Source organism: Rhineura floridana, chromosome 9 (genome assembly GCF_030035675.1).
Source record: "Rhineura floridana isolate rRhiFlo1 chromosome 9, rRhiFlo1.hap2, whole genome shotgun sequence".
Taxonomy (NCBI): Eukaryota; Metazoa; Chordata; class Lepidosauria; order Squamata; family Rhineuridae; genus Rhineura; species Rhineura floridana.
In genome coordinates, this window is record NC_084488.1 from 58,339,143 (window position 1) to 58,364,780 (window position 25,638).

At 43.1% G+C, this 25,638-nt stretch overlaps 2 protein-coding genes across 10 annotated transcripts in view; one reads left to right on the forward strand and one right to left on the reverse strand.

Annotated features, from left to right (window-relative positions):
- Positions 1-25,638, forward strand: part of SPMIP2 (sperm microtubule inner protein 2) — a 98,014-nt gene that overhangs the window by 67,991 nt on the left and 4,385 nt on the right. The window contains exons 4-5 of one of the 5 annotated variants that reach the window (XM_061584387.1): positions 13,765-13,879; positions 17,400-17,786. In XM_061584387.1, coding sequence (XP_061440371.1) covers positions 13,765-13,879; positions 17,400-17,405 — 121 coding nt within the window. In that variant the 3' untranslated portion in view covers positions 17,406-17,786. Of the gene's footprint in view, positions 1-13,764; positions 13,880-14,705; positions 17,319-17,399; positions 17,787-25,638 lie in introns of those variants that run through there. The other 4 variants (XM_061584386.1, XR_009757864.1, XR_009757867.1 and 1 more) reach the window with 4 other exon arrangements.
- FNIP2 (folliculin interacting protein 2) overlaps positions 1-25,638 on the reverse strand; it is a 97,080-nt gene that overhangs the window by 13,548 nt on the left and 57,894 nt on the right. For 4 of the 5 annotated variants that reach the window (XM_061584382.1, XM_061584384.1, XM_061584380.1 and 1 more), the window contains 3 exons: positions 23,657-23,857; positions 22,931-23,046; positions 16,444-18,575 (listed from right to left, as the gene is read on the reverse strand). In XM_061584382.1, the coding sequence (XP_061440366.1) occupies positions 18,497-18,575; positions 22,931-23,046; positions 23,657-23,857 (396 nt within the window). In that variant the 3' untranslated portion in view covers positions 16,444-18,496. Of the gene's footprint in view, positions 1-16,443; positions 18,576-22,930; positions 23,047-23,656; positions 23,858-25,638 lie in introns of those variants that run through there. The other variant, XM_061584381.1, reaches the window with a different exon arrangement.

Genomic DNA, 25,638 nt, shown 5'->3' on the forward strand with positions numbered 1-25,638 from the left:
CACTGCCCCTGATGTTGCGATGGCACCCACGGGAGCATCTATTTCGCACAGGAGGAAAAGTTTTGAAGGGTTATTTTTTCAGTCAGATTATAGTGGGCAAGGGAGGATTAATCCCTCCTCACACACACAGTGATTCTGATCATGTCCCTGTGGCTACAGTAAAAATAATACAAAGGATGATGTGCACTTTGGCCCTTAAACATTATTTCCATTGCACGGAATACCTACACAGGCAAGGCCTTTCAATGGCATTAGCCCATGTTGGCCTCAGGTATGTTTTCCTGAGGGGATGATCTGGGATGCAGCCCTTTTACTTTTTTTGCAGCTGGCCCCTGCTGGAGTCCCTCTGTCTCTACAGCCAATCAAGCCACCACAATTCCCCAATGCCAAGCATATGCTTGCGCTTAAAAGAGACACCCTTTCCTCTTGCCCTAGGAGAGCTGTAGAATCCAACAAGGCCAGAAGTTACTACAGCTAACCAGCAGTCGGTAGGAATCTCCTTGCATGCCAATTGGCTCCCACTATCTATTGTTGTGGGAAGGAGAGAAACATGAGGAGGGAGAGTCAACAGGAGTTAAGAGAGGGAAGTTGACTGAGAAAAGGAGGGACAGCGAAGCCTGATTTGAAAGGGGGGTTGCATCAGAATCTTACTAAAATGAAGGGCTTTCAAACAGTCCCACACAGACCATAGCAGCCAATGTGGAGGGCAGCCACACGGGGGGGGGGAGATGGAGGATGGGGCTAAGATTGAGGCAAAGCAGTATTTTCCTCACAGAGAAGAGGGACAAAGGAAGGAAAGCTGAAACAAGGAAGGCTGCTTATAAAATACAAGGTGCATTGCTTGTAAATCATTTTTTTCTCCCTCAATGGTGCTTTTTGCAGATGGCCTGGGAGAAGGTGGAGGGTGGGGGGAGAGAGACAAAGGGCTAAGAAGAGTGGGGGTATTTTACAGACTTCACTGTGCAGGACAGAACTCCTCACAGCTGATCTACAAAAAGCAGGTTTATTCCCTTTGTAAAATACAGGCAGCTTAATTCTTATTAGCCGTTTGCTCTTTCTGTCTTCCCCCACCCTCCGCAAGGCTCTCTCTCTTCCCCCCTCCACTTTCTCATAGTCAGTCTGCAAAAAGCACAATCAAGGGAAAAAGAACTACTTTACAAGCAATTCCCCTTTTTTTTCTACAGGGAGCCTTCCTTCTGCCTTTCTTTAGCCTTCCTTTGCCTCTTTCTTTGTGAGGAAATGCCACCACACCTCACTCTCCGCTCACTCTTTTTAGCCCCAGGGGTGTAGTCGGCCAGGGTCTCAGGGGGTCTTAGACCCCTTACTTTTTTGGGAGCAGGGTCCTAATGGCTCCAACATCCTACAAGCCAATAAGCTTGAGAGTGTTTTAGCCACTGAGAAGAGTCTTCTAACATGTTCCCTTGTCCTTTCCTGCTAATTGGAGCCAATCAGAGTGAAAGGAGGTGACTCAGCCACAGAAGACTCTTCTCAGTAGCTAACACTCTCCTCTTTCATGCTTATTGGCTCCTAGAGATATCTGTTGTTGTGGGAGAAGGCATGAACAAGGATCTCATTCTCAACCCCCCAGCAAAAAAAGGGGGAGGGGTGTGACTGTGACTAACATGAATGGATCCTGCACTTCTGAATTTGCCACTAAACTACTGCTTGGCCCTCTTTCTCTCTCTCCCCATGCACTCTCCATTTTGGCTACAGTGAGTCTGTGGAAGGAGAAAGAAACAGTTGTCAGGCAATGCCCCTTGTATTTTACAGGCATCATGTGCAAGAGAAGTCCTCTCAGCTGATATGCAAAACTCAGGGGGAAGAAGCCTGCTTTTTGCAGATCAGCTGTGAGAGGCACCTTTCTTGCAGGCAGCAATGCCTGTAAAATACCAGCTTCTTTATCCCCACGCCCTATGGGGAGGGGAGAAACAGCTGCTTCGCTAGCTCCGTTTGGTGCTTTGGGAAGCGCCAAGCACAGGGCTGGCAATGTCCCATGTGCAGCAATTTCCAAGCACCTGATTGCCAGCAGGATGTTGTGGCTTGGGAACCCCTGCAAGGGGTTTTCATAAGTGGGTTGGATAAAGATGTCATGTGATTGACAGGTGGGTGCCCCCAGTCACCTGTCAAATTTGGCCTGTGAGGCTGATCCTGATGACTCATGAAGGGATCCTGGACTTCTGAATTTGCCACAGGTTGGCCTTCATATTACCAAATGCCACCAGAGGATGAAAGTTGTTATGATGGCACATGAAATGGCAGTTAATTGTCACAGATGACATTGCTAAGAACTTTAATATTCTTATGGAAAATGAGGTAAAACAGAAAATAACAGCTGTGTTTATTATCAATAAAAGTAGTAGTATTTGTTACTTTCTTAATACTGGCAGAACTTACTTTATTTTCTCCCTCTCGCTCTCTCTCTCTCTCTCACACACACACAAACTTTCCTTCATTACTATTTAAGGCTACAAAACAGGCAGGAAATTAAGATATTCATGCAGGAATGTTCTCAGGAAAGACAACAATCACTGTGAATATGTCAACACAGTCACTTAATATAGGCATATCCACAAGGTTTTCCCCATAATTAATGTTTACCTCCATTTGTATGTGCATTATGAAGATATCCCAATTCCACCAGTGGCAATGACAGTATAGGAATGTCTCCATGCTGCATATATTAGTCATGTAAACACAGAACTCCTGGTGGAACAAGCCACCTGGAGTTTATATGAATTACTAATGCTGTTAGTATAATATCAGTGGTAATTAAAGTTCCTTCCAGGCAAGACCTAGCAATAAATCTAAAGGGTTTTTTTAATCTTCAACCTCTTATAATGCCAGAACCAGATAATGAAATATGCAAGCGTAATAGTTGTGATTATCTACATCCATTGCAGCAGGTTGTTAAAAAACAGCAATAAAGAAAAATTAAAAGAAGCTGCCCATCCAATACTCCCATGACCATGAAATGATTTTTAGCTAGGAATCCCTGGCACAGAGCCTCCCCCTGCCCTTTTTTTTGGAAGCTGCTTGTGAAGAGGAAAATAGGATTTGCTTAGGTTGCATTACCTCAGGGTAATTTGAAGCCCAGCTGGAATCCATAAGCAGCAAGCAGCATTGTGCCTATGACATCACCATGGCACTGAGACATCCTCTTTCTACTACTCCCCACCCACCCCGACCCCAGTCTTGGGCAGTGTGTCTTTTGTCAGCCTTGGAAGTTTTTAATACACCACTAAGCTGCAATCCTCGGTTTTGCAGACAACTTCAGCCTGATTCTAAGGGTCAGGCTTATCAAATGGAAACAAAAATAAAATACAGTTATAATGTCAACTCCCCGTTGAATAAGTACCATTAAACATCTCATTACTGAACTATTAACTTTAGACATGCTGGGGCATGATGTGCTGCTCTCCCTTCTTTCCCCTCCCACAGAAGTGGTAAGCAGATTAGCTGTGGGAGATAAAATGTTACTATAAATCATACTTGGAAAATGAAAATGGACTGCCTTCAAGTTGATCCTGACTTATGGCAACCTATGAATAGGGTTTTCATGGTAAGCAGTATTCAGAGGGGGTTTACCATTGCCTTCCTCTGAGACTAGTCCTCCCCAGCTGGCTAGGGCCTGCTCAGCTTGCCACAGCTGCACAAGCCGGCCCCTTCCTTGTCCACAACTGCCAGCTGGGGGGCAACTGGGCTCCTTGGGACTATGCAGCTTGCCCACGGCTGCACAGGTGGCAGAGCATGTAACCCCTGAGCCACTCACTGTGGGGGTGATCTTTAGCTGGCCTTTGACACCCAGGAGACACGAGCGGGGATTTGAACTCACAGACTCTGGCCTCCCAGCCAGGCTCTCCTCCGCACTGTGCTATACCAGCTGTTATACATTATACTTACATATGGCATGTTCTTAATACCTAAAAAGCCTCGGAAAGCTATATTCCCCCATACCTCTTTCCCCAATGCCCCAAGCCTTTTGCTCTGAAAATTCACTAGCTTTATCAAAGGTAAATGAGAGCTAGCTTCCAAGGCTACTCTCAATTCTTTTCTTTCCATTTCAAAAGTAAGGAGTTATTACCTCATCTTCTTTCCTGCACACATCTTCACACACTTCCTTCAAAGATGTAGGGTTTTTAAAAAATGCAAAGATTATCAACCCTTTTGTCCTTTGCTGCAATCATAAGGAAAATCCTCCTTTGAAGCTGGTATTCCTGACCATTATTTACATTCCAACCAAATAAATATTTGAAATATTTATTCATACATCCCCAGTTGGAAGAGATTACATTACCCTGTTCTCTACTTTATTTTTTCTAGTGTGCAATACAGTTCACCTATTGTAATAAACAATTGCAATAAATATGTAAGAATGTAATAACTTTTAACCCAGGGTAGCTTTTATGTTTCCACATGAGGACTTCTTGGATTTTTGCTGTGTTGCACAGGCATCTTAACTGCGTACACCCCATACATTTAAAGCATATGGCTTCCCCCAAAGAATACTAGGACTTGTCATTTGTTTAGTGTGTTCGGAATTATATCTCAGTGAACGATAAATTACAGTTCTCAGAATTCTTTGGAAGAAGCCATCTGCTTTACATGTATGGTATGTACAAAGTTTTAGGGAGATGGAACTAAGGCCCCTGAAAGAAGACCCACTTCCTATCAAGTAAGAAAAGTCAATGACACAAATAGAGATCTGGGTTTTTTTGGTTGGTTGGTTGGTTTTTTGGTTCCCATTCTTTCCCCAGATCCTCTAGTCCAGTCGCTTCTGCTCCATAGCTAAAGTCTAGGCAGGCCTCAGGCAGCAGAACTTATGGACTGCTGTATGGCCACACATTTACCAAAGAATGAATGACTTCCATAAAATACAAATCTGACGGAGTTTCCCCACTGGAGCTGCTGAAATATGTTTTGAGCTCTTACCAAAGTTCCTGGCACACATTATTTATATCAAGTTAGACCATTGGTTCTTCTACCTCAGCATTGTCTTCACTGACTGTCAGTAGCTCTTTAGGATTCCAGGCAGGGGTTGCCTCCCAGCCCTACCTGGAGATGCTGGGAACCAACCCTGGGACCTTTTACATACAAAGTATGTGTTCTGTCACTGAGCCACAGTCCTTCCATACCTAGAGTTACTTCCTACTTTGAAATTATTGGGAGAAGGCTTCATAGGCACAGTACTTCCCCAGATCAGCCTGATGGTCTATTGCCGGCAGACAGTTCATCGGAAAACAAAAGATATCTGAAGATCTTCTCTGTCGTGCAAATCAGCAATGCCAGTTCAGCTCATATACAATCAAACTATGTATATGGCTCTTTACAAAGAATAAGAGAGCAGGTCCCTACTTCAAGGGACTTGCAATCTAAAAAAAAAATAAGGAAAACAGAGGAAGCAAAGAGAAACTGAGGCAATGGTAAACTGGATATGCAATTGGTTCGGTGACATGCACTGAGGCTTAGCTACATTAGAGTATTGGCACTAGGAAATAAGAGCTTTTTAGGAAAGACGTTATTATAAACAAAACGCACTACATCATGAATATGACTTCATAATGCAAAACTATGGATTGGGAGGCACAAAACTACAATTCTGTTTGTGAAATAATTTGTTACACATCCAAGGCAAAGTATTATTGAGGCGGGTTTGGCCAAAGGTGTCTTGGTGAGTTTTGAGGTGAGATTTTGGGGAAGCAACAGAAGTCTTCTCATGGAGGTATTCAAGGAGACAGATCCAGGCAGCAAGAGAGAAAGGGTGAAGAAATTTCAGGAAGCAGACCAGTTGAGAATGGTAGAGCTGGGTGAGTGATTTGGTATTATTTTGTGCTTTGGGGAAATTGAAATTAGTAGAGTCGTGTATACTCCATCATATGCACAGTTTTCAGTACCTGAGAATCATAAAGACATGCTTCTAGTCGTTAAGAACAGGAATGCACCCCTGAAAGAATCTCATAAGACAGAAAGGAGTGAAGTACTAACTGAGAGTATGCCCTCCATTATCAGGAGAGAATGATACAAAATAACACAAAATAAATGCAGACTTCCTTCATTTACATAAGTGTCTACATATTACAAAATTTCATTTTTCCTTGGCACATTGTAGAGTGCAGGGTACACATATTGATAATGAGCCAAACAGTTTGGAATAAAGGAAGCATATGGCCAGCTTTCATGTTATTATTTGCTTTTCTTAGTCATAAAGAAAGCAAAATTTACCACACTTTGATTGAAATTTGGTAGGGCCACTGCAGTACTTTCAGTGGGGTGGGGTGGGGAACACTTCTGGCCTCCAGGCTACCAGAAGGCCACTCCTGGAACATATACACAGGTCTTGAATAGTTGAAGGTCTTGTAAACAATACATTTAATGGATAAGAAACGTATCGCTTCATGGCCCCAATGCCATCCCATTGCTTACCACATCCTGTAGAACAAATACAGCATAAACATCATGCAGGCCCAGAGGAACACTTCTGATGAATTTACTTCATGAAGTGGCAGAGAGAGAGGAAGAGCAAATGTTTCTTAGCTAGCGGGGCTATAAAACTAGCTGGTACAATTCTACTCTAAGAAGGCAGAGAGAGTGGTTTTGTTCTCTATAATGGGGTTTTAAGAACATGTCCAGAGGGCAATCTCCAAACTTGCTATAGGTCCCTTTGCCTTATTTGAAGACTAGGATAGAACGTTTTAAAAGTAAACAGTTAAAACTAAATCTTTTTTTGTGAAAGAACTCACCAGTACGGAGTAGCAGCACCTTATTTTTGGCTGCCATTGGCAATCATTTTGTGCTGGTACCCACAACACTTTTATCAAGGCATGTGTACCAGCACTTCATTTAATTACCAAAAAAGCACTGGCTAAAACCAGTTCCCTAAGAGAATGCACACAGACACAAAATTACTTCTTGCTAGGACTAAGGATGGCAAGAGTTATATTGTTTGGAACAGAATGAACTGTTGGTTCTCACCTGAAAGGTGATTTTACTGGATGCCAGTCCACCATGTGGGTATTAGTCTGCCATCTGGTGTCCAAGGACAGGAAATCCTCTGACGCTTGAAGCTTTGAGGCAGTAGCTAGGTGTCACTGGCTCGCAGAGCCCAGTTCATTTTCAGACACAGTCCTCAGAGAGGCGTCATTGGAGAACCTATGTTGGGGCATGCGGAAAAAGAAGAAACAACAGCCCCACAACAAAAACAATGTTGCAAGCAAGCAACATCTTTACCCAACCTGAGGGCTACTTCCTCACCATGCTAGCTAAGAGTTTGAAGGGTTTGTGAACTGGAACAGTGCAAAACTCAATCGGTCTATTTTATAGTGTCTAAAGAAGGTCAAGGAAGATGACCAATTAGCTGCTCTGCAGATATCTCTTAGCAATGTGTTGGTTAAGCAGGCCGCCATGGTAGAGGCTGATCTTGTAGAGTGGGCCATTATGCCCTATGGGGATATAAGGTTGAGGGCCTCGTAAGACATTCACATGCATGTTCTTAGCCAGCGTGTTAAAGTTGCTGTTCATGCCTTCTTACCCAGAGACCTGGGCTGTACCAATATAAACATGGCCTCTGTAGTCCTTAAGTCTTTTGTCCTATTTATGTACATCTTGAATGCCCTTGTGATGTCTAGGCAGTACAGGTCCTTTTCTATCAGGTGCACCAGTCCTGGGCAGAATGATGGTAGAACCAGCTCCTGCTCTTTATGGATGTCTGTATTCATTTTGGGGATGAAGGATGGGTCCATCCTGAGGATTACCCTGTCTTTGTGAAAGACGTAGAGGTGGCATGTGATGGATAAACCCCCCAGCTCCAAAATACGCCTCGCCATGGTAATGGCAATGAGGAATAGGACCGGACCTGAAGAGGAATGTTCTCTAGTGGTTTGAATGGTGGTCACTGCAGGGTCTGCATGACCTTCTGTAGGTCCCATCAAGGGAAGTGGTGAGTGACTGGTGGTTGTGAAGCTGCAGCCTCTCTGAAAAAGCGCCAGATCAGCTCAAGTGCCACACTGTCAGTTTCAACCAGTCTGGATCCGGGTGTTGCACTGGACCCTGGAATAGCAGATCTGGCCTGCGAAGCAATCTCCATGGGTCGGTCACTGAGAGGCTGAGAAGCTCCGAGAACCACAGTCTCCATGACCACCAGGGAGCGATCAGCACCAAGTGGGCCCTCTCCCTCGCAGGATGCGCTAGGAGAGACAATGGTGGGAAGGCGTATAGGAGGCCTTGTGGCCAGGGTTGTGACCGGGCATCCACTGCTTCCGCTTCTGGTCACCAGTGTCTTGCAAAGAACCAAGGAAGTTGGTGGTTCTGTGCTGTTGTGAAGAGGTCTATTTCTAGTTGGCTGTACCTCTGCTGGATCTTGACAAAGACCTGTGGATATAGGGTCCATTCTCATGGGATAATTTGTTGTCGGCTGAGCCAGTCTGCCATCATGTTTTATTCTCCTGAGATGCTCTGCTGTCAGCAATGCGAGGTTGCACTCTGCCCATTTCAGGAGCAGGGTAGCCTCTGCTTGTAGGCTCCTTGAATGTGCTCCTCCTTGCCTGACGATGTGTGCCCTCATTGTAGTGTTGTTGGTGTAGATTAGGACATGCCCGAGGTGGAGGCACTGGCTGAAGTGAAGGAGGGCGAGATGGGCTGTTCACCGCTCCAGCCAGTTGATGCTGTGTCTTGCCTCCTACTCTGATCATGTGCACTGGGTGTAGTTCGCTTTGCAGTGAGCTCCCCATTCAAGTAGGCTGGCATCCATTGTTATTAAGGCTCTTGGAGGATCCCTGAAGGGAGTGCCTCTTAGGAAGTGGTTCCGCTGCATCCACTATAGGAATGACTGGTGGTGTTTTCCAAACAGGGATTTGTTTGTGCTGCGACCTCACAACGTCCTCTTGGTGGGGTAGCAAGGCTCACTGTAGGGGTCTCATGTGGTGGTGGGCGCACAGGACTATCTGCATGGTGGATATGAAGAGACCCAGGGCCCTGGCAAGACTCATGATTTCCACTGATTTGCTTTGGTGGAGTGAGGTTGCCATCTCTATGATGGTCTGTATCCTTTCTGGGTAAAGGCATATGATGCCCCGCTTTGTGTCTAGTAGGGTCCCCAGGTGTTGTAGCCACTGGGAGGGTACAAGGTGACCCTTTTCGTGGTTGACCAGGAAGCCCAGGTGTTCGAGAAGTGTCAGGGTTTGCTTGACGTGCTCTTGTGCATGTGTAGGTTCTCCGCTGTAGGCCGTCGAGATACAGGTAGATGGGTATCCCCTGCAGACGGAAATATGCCAAGATCTTTGTGAATACCCTCGGGGCTGATGAGAGGCTGAAGGGAAAAGCCTGGTACTGGAAGTAATGTTGTCAGAACGAAAATCTGAGGAATCTCCTGTGTGACTGCAGGATTGGGATGTGAAGATAGGCTTCCTTCAAATTGATGGAGGTTAAGAAGTCGCCCTCCTGTAGTGCTTCCCTGATAGAGTTTAGGGATTCCATCTTGGACCTGCAGTAATTCATGAACCTGTTCAGGTACTTGATTGCTCTCCAGGATCTAGGATTGGTCTCCAGAACAAGTCTCGTTTCAGGACTGTAAACAAGACCGAATACACACCCGAGCCACACTGTATGGGATTGACCTCTATGTCCTTCAGGTGTTGAATGGCTGCTGCCATAATGCTTCTTTTCGCTGGGTCCTTGGGTCTTGGGGATGGTAAGAACCTGTGAACTAGAGGGTTGCAGTATTCTATACAGTAGCCCTTGGTGACTGAGTCGAACACCTAAGTATCCGATTTGATGTCCCTCCAGGCAGGGTGAACTGTAGGAGCCAGCCCAATTTCCGTGGTGTCAGTGTTGCTGGTGATGGCCACCCCACTTGGGTGTGGGAGATGGGTTGATCAGTCTGCCACCTTGATTATGCTGTGTTCTGGGTTAGTACAGAGCCTTGTTCCAGGAGTAGTGAGAGGAGGTTCTGTAATCCCACCCTCTTGCTGCTGGCCTCCCTGGCTGAAAGGAGTGATAGGAATTGTACAGAGTGTACCTTCTTGCTGATTTGTGGTTGCCAGGTATGGCTTTCTTTTTCCCCTGAGGTTCACAAGGACCTCCTTAAGGGTCTCATTGCCAAACAGCTTACCTCCAGCAAAAGGTTTGGTAGCGACTGTTTTAACCAGCATGTATGATGTGCTACAATGTCAGCAGCCATGGATCTAGCTGTGAATTGAGACGCATCTAGTGTGGTATCTGCAACAAAAGAGGCTGTCTTGTGGAGCTTTAGTAGTGACTTTTTAACCCACTCTGGGTCCTGGTCAGGGTTATCCAGCAGGTCATCCAGCCAGACCAGTACAGCTCTGGCAAAGGCGGTACTGGAAGCTCTAAAGGAGCTGGCATTTGCCTCGTGGGACCTCCATAGGGTATAGTCTAGCTGGCGTTCCATGGGGTCCCTGAACTGCGTTTCACCCTCTTTAAGGAGGATGGATCTTGAGACAAAACTAAAGACTGGACTGTCCACGGTCAGGACTCATAGAAGCTCCATAAAGTCTGTCTCAGTCGAGTAGAACTTGTTGGCCTGTGCCCTTCTACTACGGGAGTGGAGAGGCGTGCTCCACTCTGCTAGGGCACTCTTGCAAACCGGGCCTGGCACTGGTGCTGCAGTGCTGGAGGAGAGCTGTTTCTGCCCTGAAGGACCTGCTTCCGATGAAGAACCTTTGTCTGCCACTGGGTTCTCTGCCCCTAAGCCTATGTGAACTCTCTTCAGCAGGGGGAAGTAGTTGGAGACCTGGAATAGTTGTTGTAGAGGCAGCCCTGGTCTCTCTGCCTCTGTGTCTGTGCTGCGCTCCACCTCTGAGAAGTTCTGATCCAAAGAGGGATACACATCAGCATTGAAGTCCCCTTGTGGTCTGCCTCTCAGCATGTTGAATGGGCTTGGAGATGAGTCCCCACCCTCATCCGAGGAGTGCGGGGGGTCCTCAGTATGTTTGGTTTTATGCCTAGCCTTTCGCCCCCTAGTGGTGTTTGCGTTGGTAGACCGGTTGGCAGCCAACAGTTGTGCAGAGCTGAGGTTGCCAGCTAATGACCCAATAGAGCCTCTCTAGCACAGCCTTTCCCAACCAGTGTGCCTCCAGATGTTGTTGGACCACAACTCCCATCTTCCTGACCATTGGCAATGCTGGCTGAGGCTGATGGGAGTTGTGGTCCAACAACATCTGGAGGCACACTGGTTGGGAAAGGCTGCTCTAGCAGCTTATCTGAGAATTCCAACGGTCCTCCCTGGCTTGAAGCTGACCGGCTCGATTGTGTTGAATATGCTGTTTGATGGGGATACTCTGATGGACTCGCCTTCTGAGGCCTCTAACATGGTTGGATTGGCTGCTTTCTGCACTCTTGAACCCAGCTGCTCAGAAGGCCACTCCCTCTCGGGGTGGGTCCTTGCACCTGTTTCTCATCACCCATGTACTTGGCCCTATGTCCGGCCTGGTCAGATGGCCCCTTCTGTTGTATCTTCCTAGCTCTCTTGGCCTTAGGGGGCTCTGTCCACACCTTATTGGTTGGTAAGATCTGAGAGTCACCATGCTTGACTAAGGGGGCACTCTGGGCCATATTATTATGCATGGCTTGCCCAACTGATGAGCAGGGCTAGTCAGGGGTGTCCTGCTTTGTTGCCATAGTTATTGGCTGTGGCAGCCTGTTCTGCCTGCTGCCGCATTTGGTGAGAGGGAAGAGCATTTAAATCCGGGTTGTAGCCAGGTAACTGTCCTCTATGGGGACTCTGTCTTCTCTGTAGCCTGTCCAAGTTGGAGAGGGCGAAGAGAAAGGCAGGAAGGCAAGATGATTGGGAGTATGGAATCCCTCCTTGAGGAGAGCAGTGGTAGTAGTAGTAATAAGGGAGACAAGGCTAATGATGGTGATGATGATGATGATGTGCATATAAGGTGGACCAGATGGGGGTGCTGCAGCTACTGGTTCTCTAGTAGAATAAGGGGGGAAGGCCTCTGTGATGGAAGGGGAACCCTCCCTGGTAATGGCAGGGTAGAAAGAGGGGTTAGTGGACATGCTGTCTGGGCTGCGCAGCCAAAAAGAGAAAAAAATATTTGCTGGTTATTGCCCCTGATGGGAGCTGTGCGGTAACCGTATTGTGGCTGACCCTATGCATGGTAAAATCTGTTCTCTGCTGTGGGCCTTTTAACTGCAGGGACTGCAACTGCCGGTAAGGGTGAGGGGGCAGTCAAGCGGCAGCCAGAAGCAAGAAAGGGACGTGGCTGGCCAAGGAAGGATGGGGAAGAAGCAAAAAAACCTGCACAGCTGTAGGGAAGGCTCTGGCTCCTGGGTGCCCATCCTAAGACAGCCGGGTTAAAATGACGGCTGACCTTCCATCCCTAGGTATCTTCTGTGAGAGCAGAGGGAGACTAGGTGACCCAGTCTGGTCTTTCCACTCAGCTGCAACATAATCCGATATGCTCGTTTTCCATTGCTCCAAAATATAGGGAGGAAAGATTTCATTGTCCTGTGTCCATTGCTAGCAGGGAATACAGCTGTTAATGGCCATCTAAACAGAAAACAAATTACACTAGGCGGAGGTTTGAATTGGTGATAGTTCTCTTTCCCTCATCAGTGCTCAATATACATGGCGATATTCAAAATTCATTTTCAAAAGATCAATGAAGCAAATGTGACAGAAGACAAAAGCGTTCAGAAGTAAAACCATCCTGTTTTTAACCAGATGCCACCATTAATGTCCCTGGTGCACCTAGGTATGCCTTTGCACCATGCAGTTTCAGTATCTACATGAAAAACAAAACAGTGTATCATCACAGGGTATGAAGAGTATCACAATGCAATAGCCTACGTTATTTTCTTACCCATCCTCCACCATGAACTTTCAACAAGCCTTTTACGTAGAGACCTTAGTCTGTGTCGGAATTGCTTTTTAATATGTTTTTAAACCTTTTTCTTTTTAAAAAAAGATGTTTTTAAAGCTTTTTAAAAAAAATGTTGTTAAAGATGTTTTGTTTTAATATATTTTGAAGTCTGTTTTTAGGATGTTTTAAAGTATTTTTAGTGCTTTTGTTTGCTGCCCCAGGCTCCTACTGCAAGGGCGGGATATAAATCAAATAAATAAATGACACCTCAGGGTGGGTTACAACAACTTAGAAACACAATATTAAGAATACTGTTGAAGGGAATTGAAAAGAACCAGAACCTACAGACTCTCTAGTTGCCCATGTGTGGGCATGCCCTGGACTTCCAGGGATGAAAACATCTAGTACCACCCGGCCTTGGTTTCTAAGTAGCACATAAGACCATCACCACCACCAGCATCTAAGGCCTAGAGAAAGGACATTTTCATCTTCACTCCTCCAGGGCCATCATAAGTCACTGCTGCCCTTTAAAACAGGGATGGCTAAACTGTGGCACACCAGAGGTTGGTGGACTTTAGCTCCCATCAGCCCCAGACAGCTTGGCCTGATAGTAAGGAGCAATGGGAGTTGTAGTCTAACAACATCTGGAGGGTTCTTCAAAAAGAATCTTACAGTGTTACGCATCAGTTTCCCTTGCTGTCACCTGCCTTGGAGGCCTCTTATTGGGCAGAAAAGCAGGACAGAAACACTGCAAATACATAAATAGTGCAGAGAGAGCCTCAAGCAACACCTCAAATTGTATTAACTTAAAATATTTATAATTTCACTTTTAACCCAATTAGCATATCCAAGGTATCTTGGAACAAGAGATAAAAACAATATAAAATGATCTCTAGCATGTTCTCTTTTCTAAACTGATATCACTTTCTCTGAAGTGTAGGTTGAATAAGCATCCTGCCCCTGATCCAAGACACTTGGGTTGGGCAGACTACCCAAACTACCATCCTGTTATGGTGACCTTGGATAGATCAGAGACTTCACCTCGTCGAACGAAGGTAAGGACATCTTCTTTTACATATAGGTAGTTCTAACGCATAAAAGAATTTAGCACTTAAAAATAATCAGATGGAAGTCAAGGTATGCATCTTAACAAGATTTGAACTCAACCAGACTTAGTAAAAAGGCTCATAGGTGGAAGAACATGAGTGATGGGAAAGCCTACCTAGCCTGCTATATTATTTCTCATATGTGCTTTATTCAAATGCTTTTAGTTAGTGTGCATGTTAACTCCACATTAAAAAAAAAGATAATTGGCACCTAGTAGTGAGCCCAAGGAGTGTGTTGGGTGATAGGTGAGGAATGACACACATACACAGACTGCAATCCCAGAGACACTTACTAGGCCATAAGCCCAGTTTCTTACTGGGACTTACTTCTGAGCAAACAGGCAAAATATTGCACTGTTAGTTTCACATTAAATGGTTCCCTGCTGAAATCAGTTCTATATTGCAAGATTGCCAGTTTATTTTTGGTATAGAAACTTTTTTCTGTTAGCATCAGCACACAAAACTCCCTCTGTCAAATATTTATTATTTGATTTATATCCCGACCTTCCTCCCAGTAAGAGCCCAGGGCGGCATTACCAACATGTGGTCATTAAGCTAATTTTGTGTGGTACTAGAAGTAGGTCAATGCTTTGTGCTTGGCTTCCTTGCCAATCCACTCGGCGGTCAGACCACCACCCCCATCCACAAGTATTCTGTTCTGCATATTTTAGTTCCACTCAGTCAATATTCTTTCATGGATAGATGTAAACATGCATTAATAGCTAAACACTGATCCTTCTCTACTTATCACAACCTCATTCTTTTTGCATTTCAGGACAAGCTGTAGATGCTTGAAAGAAAAATTAGCAGTTTGAATTGTACCAAGACTAACAGCTAGGGCATTTCGATTTTGTCTCTTGCTGTGTTTAAAAAATCCGCATGTTTGAAAAGCAAATAGCAAAAGCAAAGGGGACATTGTATAATTATTTTTTTTTTAAAAAAAGGTACCCACCAAATATTATTGTTTAAACCATCAGATTATCCATCCATCATGATTTTGTTTTAGGATTTTGCATTGAAAAACAGCAATACTCACTTTGTTTATGGCCATAGTACATGTTTCGGAACCCTGAGAAGATTCCATGTACAAGTTTGCAAACTTAGTTCTGCAGCCTAAGGGCTAGTGGAAACATGTAGACCGGGAGTAGGAAATCTTTGGCTCTCCAGATGCTGATGAACTACAACTCCCATCAGCCTTAGCAAGCATATCCAATGGCCAGGGATGATGGGAGTTATAGTTCAGCAACATCCGGAGGGCCAAAAGTTCCACATACCTGATGTAGAATATCCACAGCCTTGTCCAACCATATATTTCTTAATATACCAGCTTACTTCTCACAACAGGATTACAAAGCATTCAGGATACAGATTACTCCCATTTGTTAGGCATTAATAAATGGACTTGGATTTCAATGTGAAAACCCCTCTGCATAATTTTGCTAAATCTCTGAAACCTTAACTAAATCTCTGAAACCTTAATACTTGAAACTGGTTCTATGCATTCTGAATGTGTGACTTAGCAGAAGACAACATTTTAATGACAGATTTATGCATTCACTAAGAAAGTGGTTTTCTAAAATTTATTGCACCAATGCCACAAAAAAATTGACAAATGATACTGTACATTTACAGCTCAAAGTAAGAAGTTTCCACAGCTTTGACATTGGTATCCAGTCAATAAAAAAAACCAATCACTACTTGCATTTTTCCTCTCTGAAAACAGACTTCACACACCTTCTCCTAGTACATTACATGTTACTTCATCTAATCCAAGTAACATGCTTTATTGACACAGCTTGTGAAAAAGCTTGCTACACTTAAAAAATAATAAGAATCCACTCTTCTTCTGGTGCATGGATAGCACACTGGACCTCTGCAGCTAGCAGCTTGGGGGAAAACTGGAAAAAAATCAGGTGGAAGATTAAAGAAATCAAGCTTTCCAGAATGTATGTTGGTTTCTGATCCGACACCTTGAATATCACTATTTTTCAAATGCTAGAGATATACGGGTACATTTTTATTGCATTTAGATGTATTACAAACTGCTTATCTAAATTAACATGAATAATAACTCATCCAGTTTTTCTAATTGTTGCTTCCATTCACTAAACTTTTAATATTTTTTTTGGACTGGAAATCCACACTGATGCTTACTGGTGCAAAACATGGTCCATAATAATCTGATGTTTTCTACTCCTTAGCAAACATGTTTAAAAAGTGGATGGGTACAGAATACTGTTAAGAGCATGAAAAATAAAAAGCTTTGGAATCGTGAAGACTTAAGACAAGCTTCCCTCTCATTGTCAGTTTCAGTGTTTATCAGGTACATTCATAACACCTTTAAAACTATTTAAAACACCAAAACTAAAGCATGCTAATGATAAAAGCCACAGACACTCAGAAGTACAGCTTTTGCCCTGTCAAATGCTACAGCACAATCTTTCAGAAAATGTAACACATATACAACTTTGAAGTTACCCCCTACTGTCAGCTCATTCTGTCAACTGAGGTAGTTGTTTTTTTTTTTAAGGGAAGGAGAAAACACATTGATTTTTCTTAAGTATGGAATAAGCTACTTTTACTAAAAGGATACAATCCTTATTTGGGACCATCTCTAGTGTGTACATTGTAAAGACCAACATGTTTGTAAAAAGAAAAAGAAAAAAGCATATTAAAATGTTATTCTGAGATGTAGATATGCGGATAGCGGGGTGTGTGTGGAAGGTATGTATGGCCTCAAAATGTGTATAAAATTTTGGACTGTCCTTAAAAATAAGGACTGCTAATTAATTTGATTTCTTGATCTTGATGTGAGCATGGAATGGGCATCTTTAACCTTTGCCTTAGCAAACTTCCCCGTAGAAAGTGAAGCTTCATTTGTTTGGTTGGAAACGTTTCAGAGGAGTTTTTTTTAAGCTAAATCGCAATAAAAAGAAAGACGGAAGGGAAGAATGCTGCTATGCTAGCTCCTGTAACAGGAATGCCCATATCCTTATGTGTTGTCATGAAAGTATTGGCAAGAATGAATAAGCAATGAGACAAAATGGAAAATTTGACAAGCTCTGAAAAAGATATTATTAAACTGGTATTTGGAAAAATATAGCATCAAATTGCCAACACTACTTGGGTCAGTTGCCAAACATGACAAAACTTTTTTACTTCCATTTAATACTTTCTGTCCAATATGAGGACTAGGATAATCTTAACACTGTGCCTGTGGGGAGCCTTTAAAAAATGTGTAAGTTGCTTTTACTCTTGCTTGCTCTAATTTCACACAGTAATCTAAAACACTCAGAAGTTAAAATAAAGTTACAACTTTTATACTGAGTGTTGTAGTAAAGCCCTAGGTTTAGGTTTGAAACCCAAGACAAATATGGTTGTATGTATACGGTTGTACAGTAATAAAGAAAATTTTAAAGAGTTCATGTTACTAGCTTCTCATTTAAAACAACACATATTTCTCTTTTAGAATTAAGACATACAAGAGAAGAAGGCACCATGAGGCTAGTGCAAAACGTTTTGTGGGATCACTTCAGCCACTTGAGAATTGCCATAATAAATTGCTGTGTCACTGTTACCATGGTCACCTTCTCTACCTTTCCCCCACAATATCCTCTCTGGGATTTCTTCTGTACATTTCATCCATCCACTTAAAGTTGATCCTGTTTATACAGTGTGCTCCAGAGTGATCTCTTATTCGTGGGGCAATTGATACATTTGTGTTTTAAAAGAAGCTACCCAGTATTGATACTGCATTTATAATCATATTGGTTCTTAAGGTTCAAACACCAGCTTTTTTGAGTTGGTGGTGTAAGATAAATTAGGATGCTTGACCTACATCTTAATAAAACCAGGAAAATGGAATTCAAGATGTGGCATTTGTGGTACGTTTGCACTACACATTATGACTAGTTTCTCCCATATTCATCTAACAGTGATGCAGATCCAGAACTTCCTTCTCTATCAAGAACATTTAAAAACACTGCAGTTCTTGGCTTGTTTTGTCAATTAATAAGAACCAACCAACCACACAAGATGTTATCCAGTTGCTGAATTCCTATTTCCTTGTTCCATGGAGCCCCAATGCTGTAAAAAAAGACTATGAATGTGGATATGTCTTCTAATTCATCATCTTGTCCATCCAAACATAGGAATGCTTATGTACATACAGATGTGCTTACAGCTACCCATTTGAAAAAAAAAATCAGAACAAGACAATAGTAAGGAAACCATACATAATTTTTTTGGAGGGCCCCTCCTGAAAACTATGTATAAGCAGCGTATCCTCCAGTAGTGTTTAATCCTTTTGTCCATTCAAACACAAGGATGCATTCTTGATTAGTTTACTCTGAGAACAGTATAAAAACCCTGAATGTCTTTTACATCATGTAAACTGAAATTCTGCTGATAAGCGTCCAGACAAAATGCAGAAGAGGAAAATTGACAGAATGAACTGCTAACACCTGTGGTCCTTCATTCCCCATTTCTTCATGTTTGCTCTCTCTCTTCTTCATTCCCCAAATCTGCTTACTTTGCTAAGGGAATTTTTGCCTTCAAGATTTTAGCTTAGAGGAGTATTTGAGCAACATACGGAGAATGAGTACTTGCTATAGCAGCCAGCAGTGGCAAGTCGTTGGATTCAATCCTAGAAATTAGAGGGGGGTGGGGGAGGATGCTTTTCAATATGCAAATTTCAGCAGAGCATTAGAGTATTTACTTACTTATTTAAAAGCATTTCTAAACCAATTAATATTTAGAAATCTCTTAACAGGACACAAAAATACAACATGAAAATGGTATCACAAAAGAGATGTAACATAAAAACCAAACAGTATTATAAAAACAGGAATTCGGTAATAGCAGGGTCCAATCTTATGGGTCAGAGAAAGCTTAGACAAAAAGATACATCTTTACAAGATGTCTGAAGCAACTGATGGATGTTACTTACCCTAGCTGAGGGAAGGGTGTTCCACAATGAAGGGGCAATGGTGGAAAATGCCTGTTTTATGGTCTACCCTGTGCTGTTCTGTAGAGTGTTGTGCCACATGTAAAATTTCTCCGCATTATCTAAGTGATATTACAGGTCTATAAAGGGTCCCGAGTTGATCAGGGCTGTATATGTTAACAACAAGACCTTAAACATACCCCAGTAGCCAATTGGCAGCCACTGCAGTTCCTTCAACACAGGTACATCAAAGTGCTACAATCTTATACTCGATTATTCAACAAGACTTTTTGGTAGACCTGTACAGACAGCATTGTGCTATCAGCTGCATTCCTGTGAACAACTTGTTGGAGTAAACAAATATTGCATGGTCACTTTAAGGGATATTTGGGAAATATCCCATGTACCTGTTTACCATGATGTAACTTCCTAATGGGTGGGGTTTAGTTACCTGACTTCCTCCTCCTTTGTCCTGGGGGATTTTTGAATAATCTCCATTGCTGATCTTCCTACCTTTGAGAGAGGCCGCATGGCAAGATGCTCTCTCCTGAGTGCATCAATACAAAGACTAAGATGGACTGAGATTCCTATTTTTCTTTCTTCCAAGCTAGAGCCTATGTTCTTCTAACATATGAGGTTGTAAGTAAGCATTCTTTTTCTTTTACCTAAAGGATTGTGTCTGTTGTTATTTATACAGAGAAAGGTGGGGCTGGTTTATATTCTCATTGTGCTGCTTGTATTTTTACAACTCTGCTAAGAAATAGGACCAACCAAATTAGTTCCTATATCTGTGTGTATTTTTATAACACCGAACACAACTTTCTTGGAATGAAGCTGCACTGAACATAGTGGACTTTAGAAGCACAATCCCATGCATGTTACAATACAATATATGTATAATCTCCATTGAGTTCAATGGGATTTACTCCCTATCAACATGGATAAGATTGTACTACAAGTGGGTGTGGGGATCTCTGAAACTATACAGCAGTCTTCTTGAAACTGGTACCCTTCAGGTGTTGGACCAACTTTCATCAGTTCCAACCAGCATGGACCGTAGTCAAGGAGGATCAGAGTTGGAGTCCAACATATCTGGAGGACACAACACCAGGAAATGCTGCTATGTAGGACTTGATCTCTCCAGTAGTGATACTAGGAAGTGCATTGTCTCATTAAGTAATTCTATCTTGCCCTGCATTGCATTTCCATTTCCAAGTTGACAAGCCAAGTAACTCATGATAGTGTCAGGAAGTACCCTACCATCAGGAGAAGGTAATACTGTTATCCCAAAAGTCATTCAGACTTTTCTTGAATGACCTTGGCAAGGAGCAAATTGAATCTAAACCAACACAAGTTTGGGGACAGGGAAAATCGGTACTGATGTGCAGCCAAGCAATTGTATAGATTAGGGTGGGTCTCATGACAGCATATATGGATTACATAGTGAAGGGTGGGGTAAAGGATGTTATAGTGATAGATGGAATGGTAACAAGACCCACCACTCTAGCAACACAAATCTGCAAAAAGGCTCAGAATCAAGGTTAAATGCTATAATTGTATTATTCAGCATGCTGGCAGTAAGACCCTTTGGTCAACATTTGACCAACTTGGGACCAGGACACCTGAAAGGTAATCTTATCCCTTATATACCCGTTGACCACTGCCATCTGCATGTGAGGCTTCCTGCAGATCTCATCAGTAGGTCCATTCTGCACAACATAGGAAGCAGACTTTTAGTGCTGTGTCACCTATCCTAATTCCTTCCCCTTAAATATTAGACAGGTGCCATCTCTGTTATCCTTTCGGCGCTTGTTACCAAATCCTTCCAAGCTACACAGGAAGTGGATTGAAGGAGGAGGGGGAAGGAGGGGATTGGAAGGAGATGGGGGAGGGGGAAGGGGCAAGATGCAGGGAACAGGCGGGAGGAGGAGGGGAGGACAGGTTTGATTATTTGCATGTTTTGAGTTCAGTGGGATTTACTCCTGTGCAATCATACTTACGATAGGTGAAACTGACCTGGGGGAGGGGCAGGGAGGGGAGGACGAAGGCAGAAATGTGAGGGGGAGGGAGGATGGGGAGGGGGAGAAGATTGGGTGGGTGGGTACTGGGCAGAAGGGAAGCCCCTTTCATTTCCAAAAGGAAAACATGGTGTACGGTATCATTCTTTTTCAGGGTTTCCCCCACCTTTTTATCCTACAGCAGGCACATGTAATCTCCCGCCCAAATTTAAACCAAAGCTGTCCCTGGCCACATCCACACCAGGCCTTTATTTCACTTTAGACAGTCATGGCTTCTCCCAAAGAATTCTGGGAAGTGTAGTTAGTGTAGGGTGCTGAGAGTTGCTAGGAGACGCCCTGTTCCCCTCACAGACCTTCAATCACAGTGGCTGACTGTTAAACCACTCTGGCCACTGGAGCTCTGTCAGGCGAGTAGGAGTCTCTTCTCAGCACCCTTCACAAACTATACTTCCCAGGATTATTTGAGGGAAGCCATGACTGTCTCAAGTGAAATGAAAGTCTGATGGGGGTGTGGATCCCTGATTAGGCAAGCCCAGCAGCTGCAAGTCTGGCTTTTAGAACACTGACAGTTGGTTCTTACTGAGCATGCCTGACGTTATCATTCAGCTCAATGCTAAATTTCTTAAATTAATTAAAAATTAGCCAGGTATTTTTTTAACTTTTAAACTGCAGAAGATGACGATCAGAGTATGGGGCAAGGTCAATAACAGGATTGCAGGTATTCTGTGAACATGGCTGATTTTTAATGAATTTCAACAAATTATGAGAACTCTGGCAGAAAAAAGTCCAAAAAGGGGTATTGGTTTTTTCTCTCTCTTTTTACACTTTGAACTCTTGATTCTGACTGTTTTGTGTATCGCCATGAAAATTTAGATGATTGTTAGGTAAACATTTCTGAGTTCAGGACTATAAGTTTTGTAAGGTTTTGTTTTGAAATGAGCTTATGGGAAGCATCAGAATGGCATGGGGGTTATTTTTACTTTAACATTGCGGAATGCAAAAAATCCATGCTGACTATAGTATACAGCCACTCTTGTGGCTGTGTAATAGCCAATTAATATTGCAGCTATGTCATCCTCTCGGAACATGTTTAAAAAGAGACATCCCAATCCATCTCTCTATAGCCAGAATAACCCAGAATGGATGAATGAATTCTCTGCTGTCCCATCCTGTGCTGATCTCTATACTGACCCAACAGAACTTCCTCTTATCTACAAAGTTGGTGCAAAATATGCCGCTGCCCAAGATGAGCAGCTTCACCACTGTCCCTGCTCCTCTCCCCACTGTTTACTTTTAAAATGCATTGCTGCTGCTAACGCAGTGGCCGCACTGGCTACCCCTCTGCCTCCCTCTCTTCTCTAGCTCACTGTTCCTCTGCCTGAGAAAAGGGATCCTTCCTCAGAGTGAGGCATTCTGGGCAAGGTGACTAGGACAGAGCCTGTGCTATTCCTGCTTTTCTGTGGTGCTAGAAAGTATTTGCAAATATTAGAGAAAAGTCTACTAATTAAGTGGCAGTGTAGGTATTCTCCCAGGACACCTTCCCCAGAAAGCCTCTCTGAGGGAGGACCCCATTTCTCAGAGTCAGAGAGACTGAGGGACAGCCAGTAATGTTGTGTTAGTGGCAGCAATACATTTTAGTTGTAAGTGGGGGAGACACAAGAGAAAAGAAAGGCAAGTAAGCAGGTTCCTGGGTGGTGCAAAATTGCTGTCTCTTTGCCCCCATCACTTCAGGCAATTGCTTCAGTTCGTTTAATGGAAGGGACAGCCCTGCTCATCTACCCTTCAGGCTTTTCCTATTAATTTCATTTTGTTTAGAGGGTGAAGAAGGACCAGGAATTTGTTCTATTTTCCTGCATTTAACAGTTCAGTCTGATCTCCAGATGGCTTAGTAGAACATACACACTACATTTCACACTTTGGCATGTCTTTCACAGAAAAGACGACAATAGAACAAATAGTAGTATCTTGAATATTCAGTGCATGACAGCATGAAAATTTCCTCAAACATGATAAAGGAACTTCAGCACCGATACTTACCCCACTACCACTCCAAGTTCTTTCATGTGAATTCTTGTTTGACCTCGCAAATATTGAGACAGCATTGTGCTTTTGAGGTACATCTCCTGTAGCCGATCCTCAAGATGCATTATGCACTGTAAATAGAATTGAAAGCCCACAGTCATCCAATTCAACAGAATACAGTGCAAGAGGGCAAAGTGTACCACACAGAAATACATGGAACATAAGATCCTTGCTGGGGTCAGACCAAAGTCAGCAGTTCACTGATTAGGTTGATAGTGGGTAGCAAGACCAGCCCTTCCATAGGGCAATTGGTATACTTGCCCTGAGAATGCAGTGGTGGTGTTTCTAATAACCAGGAGTGCCAGAAATGGACATTCTGGGGATATGTCATCTTCAGTAACATTCTTCTGCTTTGGGCCTTCAGACTACAAGGAAAAAAGGGATGCAGGCATGGCCTGTCAGAGTACAGAAACAAGTCTGGAACCAAGAAGGAAGGTCTCTAAAAAGATGAGATCAATCTTCCGACAGCCACCAAGAGGAGAATGCCTAGACTACTCAGTTTTGCCAATAGCAAATAGTTCTGTCAACTGGGGGTGGGGGGAGAGCAGTATCCACCAGGTAGTTCTTCAAGGTCTGAAAAAAGTCAGTGTAGTGGTACACGTAATTCAAAAACCGGCTGCACATCACACTTTCCATTAATCAATTCCTTCTGCATGCTATTATTTGTAAATGAGGACTTACAAAGTCAGCAGGAAGGTTAAGTTTGTAAAGCTGTAAAATGGATTGTAATAAAGACGACACTTGGCTGGAGACCAGGACATCCTTGCCTAGCTTCATGCTGTCTGTCATCTTTCTCTGGCTTGTGGCCACCTGCACCGTCCATTTATCTGTATCTGCAATAATGCAAATAGCTTCTGCTATGGGCTCATCTAGTACTGGATGCTGTAGAAAGGAAAGGAAAGAAAAATGGGAAACTACAGTCTACTTTTTAGGTTAAAAATGTTATAAGTCATACACAAATTTGCATATACAAATTTACATTTTGCATTCAGCATTTTTTAAAAGAGAAAACTACAGAAAACTGACAGATTTGAGACCAGCAAGATTTTTCCTTCTTCATAGAATATACCTGTGGTGTACTGAAACGATAGGGTGGCATTTATCAAGCGATACATGCAAACTCCTATTGCCAAATATTGAATGAATGGAAAAAGGATTTTGTTTTAGAAGTGATTTGAGATGGCATTTTCATACTAAAAAGTGTCTATCCTAGCAACTGAATCCACAAAACCTCTGTTCATTTTGATGCAGAGATCAGATGTACATATGGACAGGAACCCCCCCCGCCCCAAATTTAAATGAACAGGACAGCCCATGTATGCCAAACTTCTGCATGGATATGTGAGCGTGTCCAGATTTTTGGTTCAGAGTAAACAGGCCCAATGTGTAGCTGCCAATTTGGGGGAGGGGCCTAGCTCAGTGGTAGAGTGCCTGCTTTGCACTCTGAAGGTTCTCGGTTCAGTCCCTGGTGTTTCTAGGAAAAAAAAGATCAGGTAGCAGGTGATGGCTGAGACTCTTCTCTGCCAGAGACCCTGGAAAGCCAGTACTAGTCAGCGAAGGCAGAAACCAGGTTCGTTGGACCAATAATCTGACTTGGTATAAAACAGCTTTATATGATTAACTTTCCGTGATGTTAAGGCACTCTGTGCGGCAAGACCCACATGGACCTCTGTCATATGAAGGTTACATTTTGCAATCTGGCCAACAGTGTTCAACAAGCGTAACAACAACAAAAATCAGACCTTGCTAACACATAGTTGACACAGAATAAACAATAATGGCTTTCTTCACTTGATCCACTTTAATATGGGTGTCACTGGAGGATCCAGGATAAGGCAGCTCCCTCCATACAGAAAAATAAGTATTAGGGAGACAAGATTCTAGCTTGACTTCATGCTCGCCATTCCTCTGTGGAAGGCATTGTTGTATGGGGAGAGGAATCAATATGAAAATGTCCTGCAGTCTAACGTGCTATACCTGAGACACAGATTTACCACCTCTGTTAGAACTAGTAATAAGAATCATCTTCCTAGATTCAACTGAGGTCTATCTAAATCCAGCATTTGCTTCCAACTAGAGGTCAGCCATATGCCTCGGGAAGCTCAGAAGGAGGGCATAATGACTATGACCTTTCCCCATTTGTTCGTAGCATCTGGTACTCTGCTTCTCAAGAGGGGGGCTCTAGGGTAATAGCCATTTGTAGAATTAGTCTAATCCTTTTAAAAACCATCACTTAAGCTAGTGGTTATTAACACATCTTGCAGCAGCGAAGTCCAAAAGTGAAATCTGAATTCTATTAACAGAAGAATATAGATTAGATCAGCAGTGTGTAACAGTTTTTTCATACTTGCCAAAATTGTTGTGCATGTGTTAACATTTTTGCCACATGAAACAAATATTGAATGTGTTTTTGAGAGGAGAGCGATACAGAATAATAATGTTTTGAATTATTTATTGAAAGCATTAATGAGAAATCTGACTTATCTTTTCATTAAGTAGTGCAGGGAAATCAGGCATAAAATCAGCTAGACTACATCTCAACTCTTCCTTCAAATTTTCATCCAGTATCTGTGACCTGCACAGTATTTTGATTTCATAATTTTTACTGCAGAAAAAGTTGATTTGTAGAGCCACATTGAACCAAAAATTAGAGTTTTGGAATA